This window comes from Hypanus sabinus, chromosome 8, assembly GCF_030144855.1.
Source record: "Hypanus sabinus isolate sHypSab1 chromosome 8, sHypSab1.hap1, whole genome shotgun sequence".
NCBI lineage: Eukaryota > Metazoa > Chordata > Chondrichthyes > Myliobatiformes > Dasyatidae > Hypanus > Hypanus sabinus.
Genome location: NC_082713.1, coordinates 138,662,314 through 138,678,581, shown reverse-complemented (window position 1 = coordinate 138,678,581; position 16,268 = coordinate 138,662,314). Strand labels below are relative to the sequence as shown.

At 37.5% G+C, this 16,268-nt stretch overlaps 1 protein-coding gene across 3 annotated transcripts in view; it reads left to right on the top strand.

The window, feature by feature from the left end:
* phf21b (PHD finger protein 21B) overlaps positions 1-16,268 on the top strand; it is a 158,665-nt gene that overhangs the window by 84,825 nt on the left and 57,572 nt on the right. For all 3 annotated transcript variants that reach the window (XM_059977981.1, XM_059977982.1, XM_059977980.1), the window contains exon 8: positions 5,404-5,526. In XM_059977981.1, the coding sequence (XP_059833964.1) occupies positions 5,404-5,526 (123 nt within the window). The remainder of the gene's footprint in view (positions 1-5,403; positions 5,527-16,268) is intronic.

Sequence of the window (16,268 nt, the reverse complement as noted above, 5' to 3'; positions counted from 1 at the left end):
CTATAAAAAGTGTTCTCCCCCCCCCCCCTGGAAGTTTTTATGTTTTACTGTTTTACAGTGGATTTAATTTGGCTTTTTTGATGCTTGTCAATAGAAAAAGACCCTTGTGTCAACGTGGAAGCAGATCTCTGTAAAGTGATCTAAATTAATTACAGATATAAAACACAATATTTGATTGTGTAAGTATTCACCCTCCTTTAATATGACACACTAAATCATCATTGGTACAGCCAATTTGTTTTGAAGTCACATAATTAGTTAAATGGATATGTTTTTGGAGACCTGTGTGCAGTTAAGTTGTTTCCATTGATTGTAGAAAAAAATTCAGTTGTGTTTGGAAGGTCATACTGCTGGTGAGTCAGTATCCTGGCAAAAGGTACACCATGAAGACAGACTAACTATCCAACCAACTTCGCAAAAAAAGTTTTGAAAAGCACAAGTCAGGAGATCGATACAAGAAAATTTCCAAGCCACGATTAGCCTTTGGCGTATAGTTAAGTCAGTCATCAAGAAATGAGAAGAATATGGCACAGCTGTAAATCTGCCTGGAACAGCTTGTCAAAAACTGAGTGAATGTGCAAGAAGGGTACTAATGAGGCATGTCACCAAGAGACCTAGGACAACTCTGGAAGAGTTACTAGTCTCAATAGCTGAGAAGGGCAAGACTGTGCATACAATAACTGTTGTTCAGGTCCTTCACCAGTTGCAGCTTTATAGGAGAGTGGCAAAGAGAAAGCCATTGTTGAAAATAAAAACCCACATGAAATCTCGGCTAGAGTTTGCAAGAAGGCATGTGGGAGATTCTGAAGTCAGCTGGAAGTAGGCTCTATGGTCTGATGAAACCAAAATGGAGCTTTTTGACCACCTGACTGAACGCTGCGTTTGGCGTAAGCCAAACACCGCACGTGATCAAAAACACACCGTCCCTACTGTGAAACATGGTGGTGTTGTGGGAATGCTTCACTGCAGCAGGCCTTAGAAGGCTTGTGAAGGTAGAGGATAAAATTAATGCAGCAAAATACAGGGAAATCCTGAAGGAAAACCTGATGCAGTCCATGAGAGAACTGTGACTTGGTTAAAGATGTGTTTTCCAGCAAGACAGTGACCCCAAGCATAAAGCCAAAACTACACAGGAATAGTTTAAAAACAACAAAGTTAACGTCCTGGAGTGGCCGAGTCAGAGTCCAAGCCTCAATCAAATGGACAATTTGTGGCTGGACTTGAAAAGGGCTTTTAACTCACAATCCCCATCTAATCTGACAGAGCTTGAGCAGTTTTGTAAAGAAGAATGGGGAAAATTTCAGTGTCCAGATGTGCAAAGCTGATAGAGACCTATCCATACAGACTCAAGGCTGTAATTGCTGCCAGAGGTGCATCTACCAAGTATTGACTTGAAGGGGGTGAATATTAATGCAATTGATTATTTTGTGATTTATACTTGTGATTAATTTAGATCACTTTGTTTTCACTTTGACAAGAGTCTTTTACTGTTGATCAGTGTCAAAAAAAGCCAGATTAAATCAACAGTGATTCAATGTTGCAAAACAATAAAACATGAAAACTTCCAAGGGGATGAATTCTTTTTAATTGGCACTGTTGATTTCACAAGCAGTGTAAGTGATGGTAGATGGACTAAAAGGTCTAAGTGTGAATTCCAGAGCTGTGACAAGTAGGCCATTGCTATAGCATTGAAAAATAACAACATGAAAAAGACCAGGTTGTAGGAATTTCAGAAAAGTTTGGGATTAGGCTAAATTTGAGAAGTGGTAGGGTGTTGCAGAAATGAGGCATACAGGATTTGAAAATCAGAATAAACGCTTTAAATTGTGCTGTTGTTGGTCTGGGAATGAATAATAATCAATGTACACATACGTTAGATAAAAGGTTTGAGGCACATTAGGAGAGTTTTGTTCATCTCAAGTTTATGAATAGATGAGTGTGTAAGTTTAACAGTAGTAAAAGCGCCAAGTTTCAAAAACAGTTTTATATTGATATATTGCCACATGTACCAAGTTACAGTAAAAAGCTCTTATTTTGTATGCCATCCAGACAGATTATACATAAAGGTAATTAAAAGAAAACAGATCGAACAATGTAGTATTGCAGTTATAGAGTGTGCAGTCTAGGTTGGTAAACAAAATGTAAAGGACATGATCTAGATGAGGACATCAAAACTTCATCTTTCAGCTTATGTGAAGTAGAAAAGCCAAAGTCAGGACAGGAATGGTGGAGAATGGGCATCTGTGGGATGAAGGAAATTGTTAACTTTTCTGATTGAAACACTTGATTAGTTCTGGTTCAGCTTTATATATTATCCATGGAGAACAATGATCAGTAGCTGTAGAAATAATGACAGGGGTTGAAGATTGCTTTTCCCATTATTTTCTGTGGAGGAAGCATTTAAAGATGATTCAAAAGATGTGCATCTTGTTTCCTCTCTAATGCCCTTTTCTCTAAAAATTTGTAATGGTGTTCATTTAGAATCATGGCTACGATCAAGGCTGTAATAACTAATTGTTGACAATATTTTCAATGGTAAAATGAATTTTTTCATTTAGAGGTACAGCATGGTAACAGGTGCTTTCAGCCCAGTAAGCTCGCACCACCCATTTACACTTATGTGACCAATTAACATGACCCGTACGTCTTTGGAATGTGGTTGAAAACTGATGCTCTCAGAGGAAACCCACGTGGTCATGGAAGAATGTATAGCGTCCTTACAGACAGTGATGGAACTGAACCTGGATCACTTGACTCTATAATAGCGTTCCACTAACCACTAAACTACCATGCCGTCTCAATTCCAAAGTTAATCTGGAAGCTTGCCTCCTGGGTAAAGCCCTCTGAAAATATTTTGGGAGTCAAATTGATAAATGAAAATAAAAACAAAATAGTGTTGTTGATAGTGAAAGTCTGATAATTTGGTATCTTTGCACTAGATTGCTGAACTTGCAGAATTCCTGGACTTATCAGAATCAGGTTTATTATCACCAGCATGTGATGTGAAATTTGTTAACTTAACAGCAGCAGTTCAATGCAATACATAATCTAGCAGAGAAAACAAAATAATAAATAAAATAAAAATAATAAATAAGTAAATCAATTGTGTTATATTGAGTAGATTAAAAACATACAAAAACAGAAATACTGTATAGTTTTTTAAAAAAACATGATAGTGTCCAAAGATTCAATGTCCATTTAGGAATCGGATGGCAGAGGGGAAGAAACTGTTCCTGAATCACTGATTGTGTTCCTTCAGACTTCTGTATCTCCTACCTGATGGTAACAGTGAGGAAAGGGCCTGCCCTGGGTGCTGGATGTCCTTAATAATGGAAGCTGCCTATCTGAGTCACCACTCCCTAAAGATGTCCTGGGTACTTTGTAGGCTAGTGCCCAAGATGGAGTTGACTAGATTTACAACCCTCTGCAGCTTCTTTTGGTCCTGTGCAGTAGCTCCACTCACCCCCCATACCAGAGTGATGCAGCCTGACAGAATGCTCTCCACAGTACAACTATAGAAGTTTTTGAGTGTATTTGTTGACATGCCAAATCTCTTCAAACTCCTAATAAAGTTATAGCCACTGTCTTGCTTTCTTTATAACTACATCAATATGTTGAGATCAGGTTAGATCTTCAGAAATCTTGACACCCAGGAACTTGAAGCTGCTCACTTCCTCTATGAGAATTGGTATGTCTTCCTTGGTCTTGCCCTTCCTGAAGTCCACAATCGGTTCTTTCATCTTCTGACACTGAGTGCCAGGTTGTTGCTGTGGCAGGACTCCACTAGGTGGCATATCTCACTCCTGTACACCCTCTCGTCACCACCTGAGATTCTACCAACAATGGTTGTATCGTCGGTATATTTAAAGATGGTATTTGAGCTATGCCTAGCCACACAGTCATGTGTATATGGAGAGTAGAGCAGTGGGCTAAGCACACATCCCTGAAGTGCGCCAGTTTTGATCATCAGCGAGGATGATATCTTATCACCAATCCGCACAGATTGTGGTCTTCCAGATAGGAAGTGGAGGATCCAATTGCAAAGGGAGGTACAGAGGCCCAGGTTCTGCAACTTCTCAACCAGGATTGTGGGTATGATGGTATTAAATGCTGAGCTATAGTCGAGGAACAGCATCCTGATGTAGGTGTTTGTGTTGTCCAGGTGTTTTTTTTTTGGATGATATTCCAGTTATTCTACCACACAATTTTAATTTACCTTTTTTCTAGTGAATCAGGAGAGTTCAAAGAGAATGTGGAAAATGGGAATCTGATACAGCAGTGACAAATTGAATTTATTTGAGACAGGTGTGAGGCATTGCAATTTGAGTTGTCTCATTAATGCTGGACATTCACAGTAGATGACAGGGACTTTGGAAGCAGTGATATACAGAGAGACCTTGAGGTAGAAGTTCATAGCTCACTATGAATGACGACACACTTGAATAGGGTTGTGAAGAAGGCTTTTAAGTTGCCTTCAGCGACAGGGATATTGAATATACAAGTTAGTTCATCATGATGTTGTAGCTATACAACACATTGGTTAAGCCACACTTGGAATATGGTGTTCAATTCTGGTCACTCCACTTTAGGAAGGACATGGTAGCACTGCAGAGAATGCAGACGTGATTCACCTGGATGTTGGATTTTGAATTGATTACAGAGAGATTGGTTAGACTGGAATTGCTCTTATTGGAGCGTAAAAAGCTAGGGGATAATCTCATAGAGATTTGTACAATTATGTGAGACACATTAGATAGGTTAGATAGTCAATAGATAAGTTAGATAGTAGGTAGATAGTGTTGGCAGTACTGTAGTGTAGTGGTTAGTGCAACACTTTACAGTGGCAGCTGTAAGATCAGATTCAGTTCCCACTACTGTCTGTAAGGGCTCTGTAAGTTCTCCCCATGACCAGTGGGTTTTCTCCGGATTCTCTGGTTTCCTCCCACATGCCAAAGACATATGAGTTGGGATTAGTAAGTTGTGGGCATGTTACAGGATGTTGGTGCTGGAAGCATGGTAACACTTGTGGACTACCCCACTACATCCCTGACTCAAGTCATGCATTTCACTGTATTGATTATATGTGACAAATAAAGATAATCAAATAAAGCGAATTTAATCTGATCTGTCTTTTTCCATGAATTGGGGATTCTGAAGGGTGTAATTTCAGGTGGGAGAAAATATATGTGATGGAAGTCTGAGGGGCAAGTTGGGTATTTCAATAGGCATGAATGAGTTCTGCTGAAGGGCTTATTTTCATGCTGTGATTCTGTGACTCTCCCTTCACCACTCCTCCCTCCCCCCCCCCCACCCCACCATCAGATGCCATTTTTGTGACTTCTTCCTTATTAACAGTATGGTGTTGTGTAAGTTTTTAAAAATTGTCATTCATTTTTTTTTTAGGTATTAATCATTCAACCTCAAAGCCAGACACAAACAGAACACTTGACAGAGAAAAGAAAAACTTCAGTAGAACAACCACAGGGCCATCTTTCTGCAAAATCAAAGAGAGAAGAAAATCCCGAGGTAATGTAACAACCGTGGAGGATACAGCAGAGTTTTTTTTTTAAGAAATGACATACATAAAAGATTAGTATCACTGTAAAGTAGGATCATGGACCAATCTAAAGGCCCAAGCTCTACCCACCTTCTGGTAATGAGATATGAAAGTGTTTCAAGAAGACTGGAGGAATTAAAATGCTAATTCAATTCAAATGAGGGGTTCAAAGAACCCCTGTTCAAAAGAGAGAAGGATAAACATAGTAACTGTAGACCAGTTATTTGTATGTCATTAACTGGAATTCTTTTTGTAGCATTGTCCTGAGCAAAATTAATTATCATTAACTGAAAACCAGTATTTTGCAGATTTATTAAAAGCAAATTGTGTTCTACCAACTTAGTAAAGTTATTAAATTATGTAATGTGGAGAATTGCTGAGGGTACGCCAAAAGATGTGATATTTAGACTTTGAAAAGTCATTTGACACAGAGCCACATAATAAAACTTACCAAAATTGTCCATGCCATTAACATGGTTGCGAATACAAAATTGTCCTCCATATAACCATCAGATTAAATGTAAACTGTTGATTTTCAGGTATGAGACAAGTATGCATTGGTTTCTCCTAAAGGGTGATTTTAGGCTTAATGTATATATAAAAAAATCTGGCCTTGGGCATAATTTGAAAGCTTGTAGTTAATATGAAATCAAAATGTGATAAACAAACAATAAACAATGGAACAGCCACAAGAAGATCAGACATTGTACAGCAATGATCAAAAAAGTGAATAAGTATGTTTGTGATTATATTAAATTTAGCACTTTTTGATTCAGGTTGTGGGAGATTTGGGGAGATAAAGTTGATAAATGATAACAGTTTTGAAGAGTGAGTCGTGGAGTTTGAAGGAACAGAAGGACCTTGGGATGTACACTAGTTTCCACAGGATTGCAACCTCATGTGGTCTTCTGCTGTTGTAGCCTATCTATTTCAAAGTTTGACCAGCTGTGCATTCGGATGCTCTTCTGCACACCACTGTTGAAAGGTGTGGTTATTTGAGTTACTGTCACCTTCCTGTCATAATGAATCAGTACCGCCACTCTCCTCTGACTTCTCTCATTAGCAAGGCGTTTTCATCCACAGAACTGCTGCTCACTTTTTTTGGGTATTTTTGCACCATTCTCTATATTCTATAGACACAGTTGTGCATGAAAATCGAAGAAGGTCAGCAGTGTCTGAGATATTCAAACCTCTGGCAACAACAATCATTTTACGGTCAAAGTCACTTAGGTCACACTTTCCCATTCTGATGGTTATTCTGAACAACAGAACTTCTTGACATTATCTGCATGCGTTTTGGCATTGAGTTGCCCTTACAGGATGGGTTGATTAGATATTTGCATGAATGAACAGGTGTATAGGTGTACCTAATAAAGTGACCACTGAGTGGATTTGGGGAGGAAAAAGCTTTTCAGGTGATTGGCAAGAAGACTTTAAAGCAACTCAAAAAAAAAAATCTCTGACATTCGTTTATAGTAGCTCATATTGTGAAACTTAATGAAAACACTTGCTTGAGCTTGAGGATTGTTTCCAGTCAGGGTATTTTAGTAATATATTAGTATCTTAGAGTCTACTAATAGATTTCCCATACTTGGATTACGTGGAATGACTAGAGAAAAAGGGGTTGTTATCATGGTGGTCAAGTTAAATAGATATTCAGAATCTTAAAAGATCCTTGATAACTTAAACAAGGACATTCCTGTGTCCAAGAGATGGCCTCATTTTTTTCCAGAAATACCAGATGCAAGGTAACTAAAATATTTTAAGTAATGAGTAAGTGGAATAGACTGCTTGAAAAGATAATGGAAGCAGATCAAATGAGTTTTAATAGGCAATTTGATAAGTCCTTATGTGGAAAAGCTTGCAAGGCTGAGAAGAGAAGAGAGGATAGGGAAATCAAACTAATTGTATTGTCTTAAAATGGACCAAGTGAGTACTTCCTAGCCTGTATTTTTCACTGATGTCTTGTGGGGAAAACTATGAAACCTAAAAAAATTCCATACCCCTTATCAAACCATTGGCAGACCATATTGGTTATAATTTGAGATTTCTGTATGACCTATATCTACTATAGCCAGAAACCAGCCCAACTCTCTTCCTGTGCTAGTCAAGACATTGTTTCAGAATAACTAAGGCTAATTTGTCCAAATTATGTCTTTTTTGTATATATTAATGGATTATTCAAATATACTTGCCACAAATGTATTTGTGTTGGTGGAAGTCTATGCTTATGGAGCCTGCTTAAAAGCTGAAAAGCAAAGTAGTGCAACTGCTCGAAACTTAAAATGAAAATGAAAATCATTAAGTCAGAGAGCATCATAAAAAGAGAAACTTTGGAATAGCTAAATACTTGAAAATGAATTAAATTTTGATTCCTGAAGTCAGGTAATGTGTCCAGTGGGCAGGTGATATTCTGCACTTCAAGCTTACATTGAGCTTTGTTGGAACATTACAAGAAACCAAAGACACAGGTCAGAGTGGCATGGAGAATTGTTGACAGTTTGGTGATTACCCTTTTTATTAGTTTTTTTTTAATACATTTTCTCCATAACTACAAATTAAAAAAAAACCCAGATCAAAATGAGGAACATTAATGCAGTGCAAAATTAAGCATACAATGACAATATGATACAAAGAAAGATAATTTAAAAAAAGCACCTAAATTGAAAACAAGTAAACTTAGTATCCTCCCCAAGCCCCACAACACAAAAAAAAAACTCCAGACCAACCACAACACAATATAGAGAATATAAATCAGGACAATCAAACTCCCAGACTGTGAATACACTTAGCAACAGAGGATAATAATGCAATAATGCCTACTACCAAAAAAAAGGAGCTGAAAGCAAGGGACCGCGGGGGGAGGGGGGAGAACCCTAGTCAAGAGGAAGGTTATGAAAGTACTCGATAAAAGGTCCCCAGACCTTACGGAACTTTAAATCCGAATTAAGAACTGAATAATGAATTTTTTCGAGGTCCAAGCAGGCCATAATGTCGTTAAGCCATTGAGCATGAGTGGGCTGGGCAACATCTCTCCATCTAAGGAGGATCAAGCGTCTAGCTAGGAGAGAGGCAAAGGATAATATTCGGCATTTGGTCGGACTCAGACGTAAATCTGTCTCGCCCCAGAAACCGAACAAAGCAATTAGAGGGTTTGGTTCTAGGTGGTGATTCAGAATATACGATATTGTAGTGAAGACATCTTTCCAAAATTTCTCCAAGCTAGGACAGAACCAGTACATATGAATGAGAGAAGCCTCGTCCCTCTTGCATTTATCACAAAGCGGACTAATGTTAGGGTAGAATCGAGATAGTTTATATTTAGATATATGGCCTCTATAAACAATCTTAAACTGTAAATGGCAATGGCGAGCACAAAGAGAGGTTGAGTTAACCGATTTGAGAAGCGAGTCCCAACTCTCATCAGATAAGGAAGTATTTAAATCCTGCTCCCATGCCATTTTAATTTTATCCACAGGGGCCCATCGTAAGGCTGTTAATTTATCTCGAGTAATTGATATTAAACCTTTGCCTAGTGGATTAATGGAAAGAAATAAGTCCATAGCATTTTTCGCAGGCATTTCAGGAAAGTTAGGAATTAAAGGAGCAATAAAGTGTCTAATTTGGAGATATCTAAAAAATGAGCATTGGGCAGATTGAACTTAACAGAGAGCTGTTGAAAAGAAGCGAAGCGATTATCAATGAAAAAATCTTGAAAATGTCTAATGCCCTTCCTATACCAAACATGGAATGCTGAATCATATGTAGTAGGTAAAAAAAAAGGTGATTATGTACGACAGGGCTGGAAACGGAAAAACCATGGAAGCCATAGCATTTCCTAAACTGAGCCCAGATACGCAAAGTGTGTCTAACAAGAGGATTAGCTATTAATGTGGACAAACTATTAGGGAGTGCAGAGCCAAGAAGTGCAGAGATAAATAATTCTTTAGTGGAGCTCAACTCCATTGCCACCCAATTAGGGCACTCGGGTTGGCCATGGAAGAAAGACCAAAAGGTAGCACAACGTATATTGGCTGCCCAATAATATAAACGAAAGTTAGGTAAAGCCATGCCACCCTCTTTTTTAGGTTTTTGGAGATGGATTTTATTAATTCTAGAGTGCTTATTCTTCCACAGATATGACAAAATAATAGAGTCTAAGGAATCAAAAAAAGATTTAGGAATAAAAATTGGGATAGATTGAAATAAGTATAAAAATTTAGGGAGAACATACATTTTAACAACATTAATACGACCTACCAAAGACATAGATAGAGGTGACCATTGTACCAGACTCTGTTTTATAGTATATGAAAGATTGGCAAAGTTTTCACGAAAGAGATCTTTAAACTTCCTTGTGACTGTAATCCCAAGGTAAGTAAATTGATTATGGACTGCTTTAAAAGGGAGATCAGGAAACGTTAATTCTTGTGCTTCTTTATTAATTGGGAAAAGTTCGCTCTTATGTAAATTAAGTTTATAGCCTGAGATCTGGCTAAACTGGTCAAGAAGTGAAAACATTGGAGGTAAGGATGTAGATGGATTTGAGAGAAAGAGTAATAAGTCATCAGCATAAAGAGAAACTTTATGCTCAACACACCCTCTCCAAATCCCAGTCAACTCAGGACAATTTCGAAATGCTATTGCCAAAGATTCTATAGCCAAATCAAAGAGAAAGGGACTTAAGGGGCATCCCTGACGGGTGCCACATTTGAGATTAAATACCTGGGATTTCTGAAAATTAGTTAAAACAGAGGCAGTAGGACACAAGTACAGCAATTTGATCCAAGAGATGAAACTTTGACTGAGGTCAGATTTTTCTAAGACTGCAAAAAGGTAGTTCCACTCTATACGATCAAATGCTTTCTCCGCATCGAGGGAAATAACACATTCAGGAATCCCAGTTGGAGGTGAATATAAAATATTAAATAAACGCTGAATGTTTAAAAAAAGGGAGACAGTTTTTAATAAAACCTGATTAGTCATCAGAAATAATAGAGGGAATAATGGTTTCTAATCTATAAGCCAAAACTTTAGCCAAGATCTTTACACCAACATTGAGCAAAGAAATTGGCCTATACGAGGAACACTCTGTTGGGTCTTTACCCTTTTTTAATAGAAATATAATAGATGCCTCATTAAAAGATGGTAGCAATTTGCCATAATTAAATGAGTCAGATAATACTGAGAGTAACTGAGGAAAAAGAAGTGAAGAGAATGATTTATAAAATTCTACAGGGAACCCATCAGGTCCAGGAGATTTCCCTGAGGACAGTGCAGAAATTGCAAAAGATATTTCTTCTGATGATATAGGCACATTAAGTTTGGCTTTAAAATCAGATGAAAGTGAAGGAATATTCAGATTATTTAAAAATTGATCAATAGAGATATTGTCATTCAAAGATTCAGAGGAATAAAGCCGAGAATAAAAATTTTTAAATATGTCATTAATTTCTAAATGATCTGATGTAAAGTCTCTGTTCTCCTTCCAGATCTTTGTAATATGTTGTTTGGCTTTGGAACGCCTCAGCTGATTGGCTAGAAATTTACCAGACTTATCACCATGAATGTAAAAGCGACTCTTGCTTTCGAGAAGTTGGCATTCGACAGGTTGAGTAGACAGAAGATTAAATTTAGTTTGGAGTTCTACACGCTTCTTGTATAGTTCAGGGTTCTTAGTTTGAGCATACAGTTGATCCAATTCTTTAATCTGGTTAATGAGGTCTAATCGATCTTCACAGGACCTTCTGTTGAGATTTGCTGTGTAAGAGATTATTTGACCCCTCCGATATGCTTTCATGGCATCCCAGACAATCTGGGATGACACTTCAGGTGATGTATTAGTGTTAAAATAAAAGGTTATCTGATCCTTAATAAATTTTAGAAAATCATCAACCGATAATAAAGTCGAATCAAACCGCCAGTGTTTATTCCTCTGAGGGAGACCAGGAAAGTTTAAAGAGAGAGTAATTGGGGCATGGTCAGAAATCAGTATACCCTGATAGTCACAAGAGTAGGCAAATGGAATAAGTTGGTTATCAAGTAAGAAATAGTCAATTCTAGTGAAGGTATGGTGAACATGTGAAAAAAAAGAATAATCTCTCTCAGTAGGATGAAGGAAACGCCATATATCAGAGATACCAAAATTAGAGAGAAACGACTGGATAGCTAAGGTAGATTTAGTAGGTGATCTGGTAACAGAGGACGATCGATCCAAATTAGGATCTAACCAACAGTTGAAGTCACCACCCAGTATAAGAGAGTATGAGTTTAAGTCTGGTAGTGAGGAAAAAAACCGTTCAAAAAAGTTAACATAATCAAAGTTGGGGGCATACAGGTTTGCTAGTACAACTTTAGTGTTATATAGTTTACCAGAAACAATAATAAAATGGCCATTTGTATCAGATATTTTATTATGGAGTTCAAAAGGAATATTTGAGTTAATAAGGATGGAGACCCCCCCCCTAGCTTTAGCGGCAAAGGATGAATGAAAATGCTGACCCGCCCACTTTGACAAAAGCCGGGAGTTATCAAAACAATGAATATGAGTTTCTTGAAGGAAAGCAATGTCAGCTTTGAGTTGTTTAATATGTGAGAATACCTTCCTCCTTTTAACAGGGTGATTCAATCCCTTTACATTCCAGCTCACGAATTTAAGTGCACTAGCCATCATCAATTACTAATGCATAAAAGGCAGCAGGCATATAAAAAGTCAAGCAATACAATAACAGTCTGGGAGCAGAAATGTAAACATAGATTCGTAAAATCAAAACATAAACATGTCCTGAGCAATAAAGGAAAACAATAAATACAGTGAGTGATGTTAGAACTGGAAAATCCACCCCACCCACGCAACCCAAAACTAGATGGCTACCAAAAAAAGCAGCTAGCTCTACCAAAAAAATTAACCCAAATATAACTTCCAGATCTGTGTCATTAACAACAGTTCCATATAAATACTATAGCAAATGGTAACTAGTTTATGCACTAGAAAACATAACTACAAATTGGAACATCTTCTGCAGAAATATAAAACTTAGTACAGTATTGAGAAAATCAGAAGAAAACCAAAACTAACCTACCCGTGAAAAATTATAGAAGGTTAGAGGAAGAGAAAGGGAAAAAAAAGGAAGGAGAAAATTGTAGATTCAAGGAGAGTACTTATCAACCCTTTACAGAGAAGAAAAAAAAATCAAAAATAAAAAAAAGGTGAAAATAAATAAATAAATAGATAGATAAATAGATAAAAAATAATCAGCAGTTAAACTGTGAATCAACCAACAGGGAGGCCTTCAATAAAGACTTCAAACCTCCAAAACAAGTTAGAGTCAATTGTAGAACACTATAGATAAAGTTATACAATAAAATAGATTACACAAGTACCATTTAAACATCCACAGGGAAACATTAAGCACAGAATGTCTATTTAAAAAAAAGACACACCAGATCCAGGGAAAGATTGTCAACAGCCCTTAGAGTTTCAATAAATAATGTCTGAGTGATTCGAGTAAGGTCTGAGTCCGGAAAAAGTAATTTTACTACGAGAGCTACTTATCCACCATTTTAGGAGGTCTGATCGGGTTCCGAAGATGGCTGGATAGCCGGAAGACTTCCAACAAATTCCTCAGCCTCCTTCACTGACTTAAGCCACTTATATTTTCCAGTATTAAGCGTGATTCATAAATCGGCAGAATTGCGAAGAGAGGGTCTAAAACCACGATCAAAAAGCACTTTCATTACACCTTTAAACTCAGCACGCATCTTTAAAACCTGGGGGGCGAAATCCTCCACAAAGCGAATGACTGTATTTTGAAAAGCAAAAGTACCTCTGCGGTGTGCCTCCATAATCAGATGGTGTTTTACCTGGTATTGATGAAAGCACAAAATTACCGGTTGCGGGCAGGAGCCCAGAATTGTGGGGGGGACGTAGACCCTGTGTGCCCTTTCGAGCTCAGGCGGATTCGGAAGCAAATCTTTCCTGAATATCTCACAAAGGAACTCGGAGAAGAACTTCACGGGGGATCCCTGTTCGGTGGCCTCTGACAAACCAAGGATTCGTAGATTGCAACGCCTGCTCCGGTTTTCAAGATCCACTATTTTGGAAAAGAGTTTGTTATACTTTTCTTCTGGGCTGGAACGGAGTGTCTCCAAGTACCGGACACGACTTTTTAAATCTTCAGAAGTCGAATTGATGCGAGATAAGTGTTCGGCATGTTCGTCCACTCTAGCGTTGATCCAATCCAGTTTGGCGTCCAGCTGGTTGAAAGCAGTTCTAAATTCCTTTAAAATATCGTCTCGGTGTTGTTCCAGTGCAGCAAGGGTCTCAGTCGGCAGAGCCGAAACTTCCTTTCTCCCGGATTTAGAACTCTTGTTAGACATTGTAAGGTAGATGTGTTCGCAGGCAAGTGAAAGAGACCAAATAAAGTTCCTAACTAAGGTTTAAAAAATGGAGACATTTAGTGCAAAGAAAGCGAAAATAACGGAACAAAAGTTTGGAGCAGCTAAGCAATCGCCATCTTACCGGAAGTCCTTGGTGATTACCTTTGTGAACTGAACAAAGTTGTTCAACAAAATCGTCATTTTTTCTACCCAATGTAGAACAGACCACACCATGAGCATCAAATGCAAAACAAGATAATTAAAGCTCTTGGAAATGAAAATGGAACATTCCAAATATTTTGCCATTTCTGTGAGAGGCTTGCTATTAATTCTAAGAGCACTGTCTAGTTTCCTGGAAAGAAGCTCCATATACAAAAAACTGCATCTATTAAGATTTTGTGAATGGTATCCTGTGTTTACAGTGTAACCCATGTGTTTCTTGGTCAAAAATTTTTAAAGGAGATTTTTAGACACAATTAGCTCAGTATAATTTTTATTGGCGCTGTGCGGTTTTGCGTCAGAAACCTACTGTACATACAAATGATGTGGGAAAAAAATAATTTCTCAAAGCTGGCACTTGATGTAGAAGAAACCAGCATGTCAAAAACTGAGTCATCGGTAAATAGGAGATGGTAACCATATTGGAAAGGTGAAATTAGACATAGGGGACAGTGAGAAAGGTCCTCAAATTGTACAGGAGGATACAAATCAGTTCAAAATTTGTGAAGAGAAATGGTGAATAGATTTTAATCTGGATAAAGATAAGTTGTTAAATTACGAGGTCAAATGCAAGAGGAAAAGATTATGAAAAGGGAAAATGGAAGTAGTTCTATATAGTGGATTCCAGTTAATTGGGTCACATTGGGACCAGTACACTTTGACCCAATTATGCAGCTACCCCAATTAATTGGTTTTGTGGAAAAAGGTATAAAATAGTCAAACTGAGTATGTATTTAAATGAAATATTGTATAAATGAGAACACTACCAATACTAGTCCAATAAATAAAACTATATTAGTTCCTAATACTATCAACTAAGGAATTCATCTAGATCACATTTATTTTTGACTGTAAATGAACAAAATCAGCACAGACACCAAGTGCAGGTAATAGACTACCTTCGTACAATGTTTTTGATGATTGCATCTTCCAAATTTTCATTTTCATGGTTACTTTCAAGATGATTGATGCTTTCAAATTCTTCGTGGTTCCAAACTTGAAGTAGTGAAATAGTTTCATTTTCACTCCCAGTGATTTTTTGGTATTTTGAAACCCGAATGCTTGAAATAGCATTGAGCAAAACAACTCTGAATTGTCTTAATGCTTATTTCTTGTCAACTATCAGTGTCAAAAATCACTGCTTTTTTGGAATACAAACACATGCAACTGACATATTTTAAAAACTTTTTGCTTGAAGAACCATGTAGTGTTTAATGGCTACTCAAGTGCATATGATTGACACCAGTTAGAAGCTGTTTGGCAACAGTTTCCTGCCACAATTAAACAAAAGGAATTCTTGCTATTTTCTGGATTAGTTTTTGTTCTTTAACAGTTGTCCCAAAAAAGTGGCTGCCCTGATTAACCAATGGCCAAATTAACAGGAATCCACTGTATTTGACTTTTCTGAAGGTATTTGGTTAGGTGTTGTGTAACAGGATGTTCACGAAGTAAGACCTTGTGGTAATGGTGGTTAGTATTGGCATGCATTGAGGATTTTCTAACTAACAGAATGTAATCAGTGTAGGTGGATTACTTTTAAGTTGACAACCTATATTTAGTGGGGTGCCAAAAGTGCTTAGTCATTTGCTGTCTATGTTAGATGAAGGCTGACAGTACTGTGACCATTTTTGTTGTTCATACTAAAGTAGGTGAGAATGCAAGCTGCGGGAGAATGCACAGAACTTAACAAAAACAAATAAATGAGCGAAGTCATCAGACAGAAATTTGACAGAATCTAAATTGTGGAAATGTGATTTTATCAATTTGAAGAAGGAGGAGGAATAAAAAGCAGTGTTATTTAAAGGGAGACTAAAGATGGCATAGTACAAACCTTGGTCTCAGCTTTCTGTGGCTTTGTACATGAAATGTAGGGAGTTACCATGACAGTACCACAGTTAATTTAGAAGGCAAGTGGAATGTTTGCTTTTATTATAAACAAAATGGAAAAGGTAATGAATTTACTGTGTGGGGCATTGGGAAAACTTAATGAAAATTAGGTTTATACCTGAGAGAGCGAGGTTGGCTTATGAGGACAGGTAGAGCCTATATACATTAGCAATGAGAAACCAAAGAAGCAATGAGAAACAATTGAAATTTGTATTACCTTCAATAA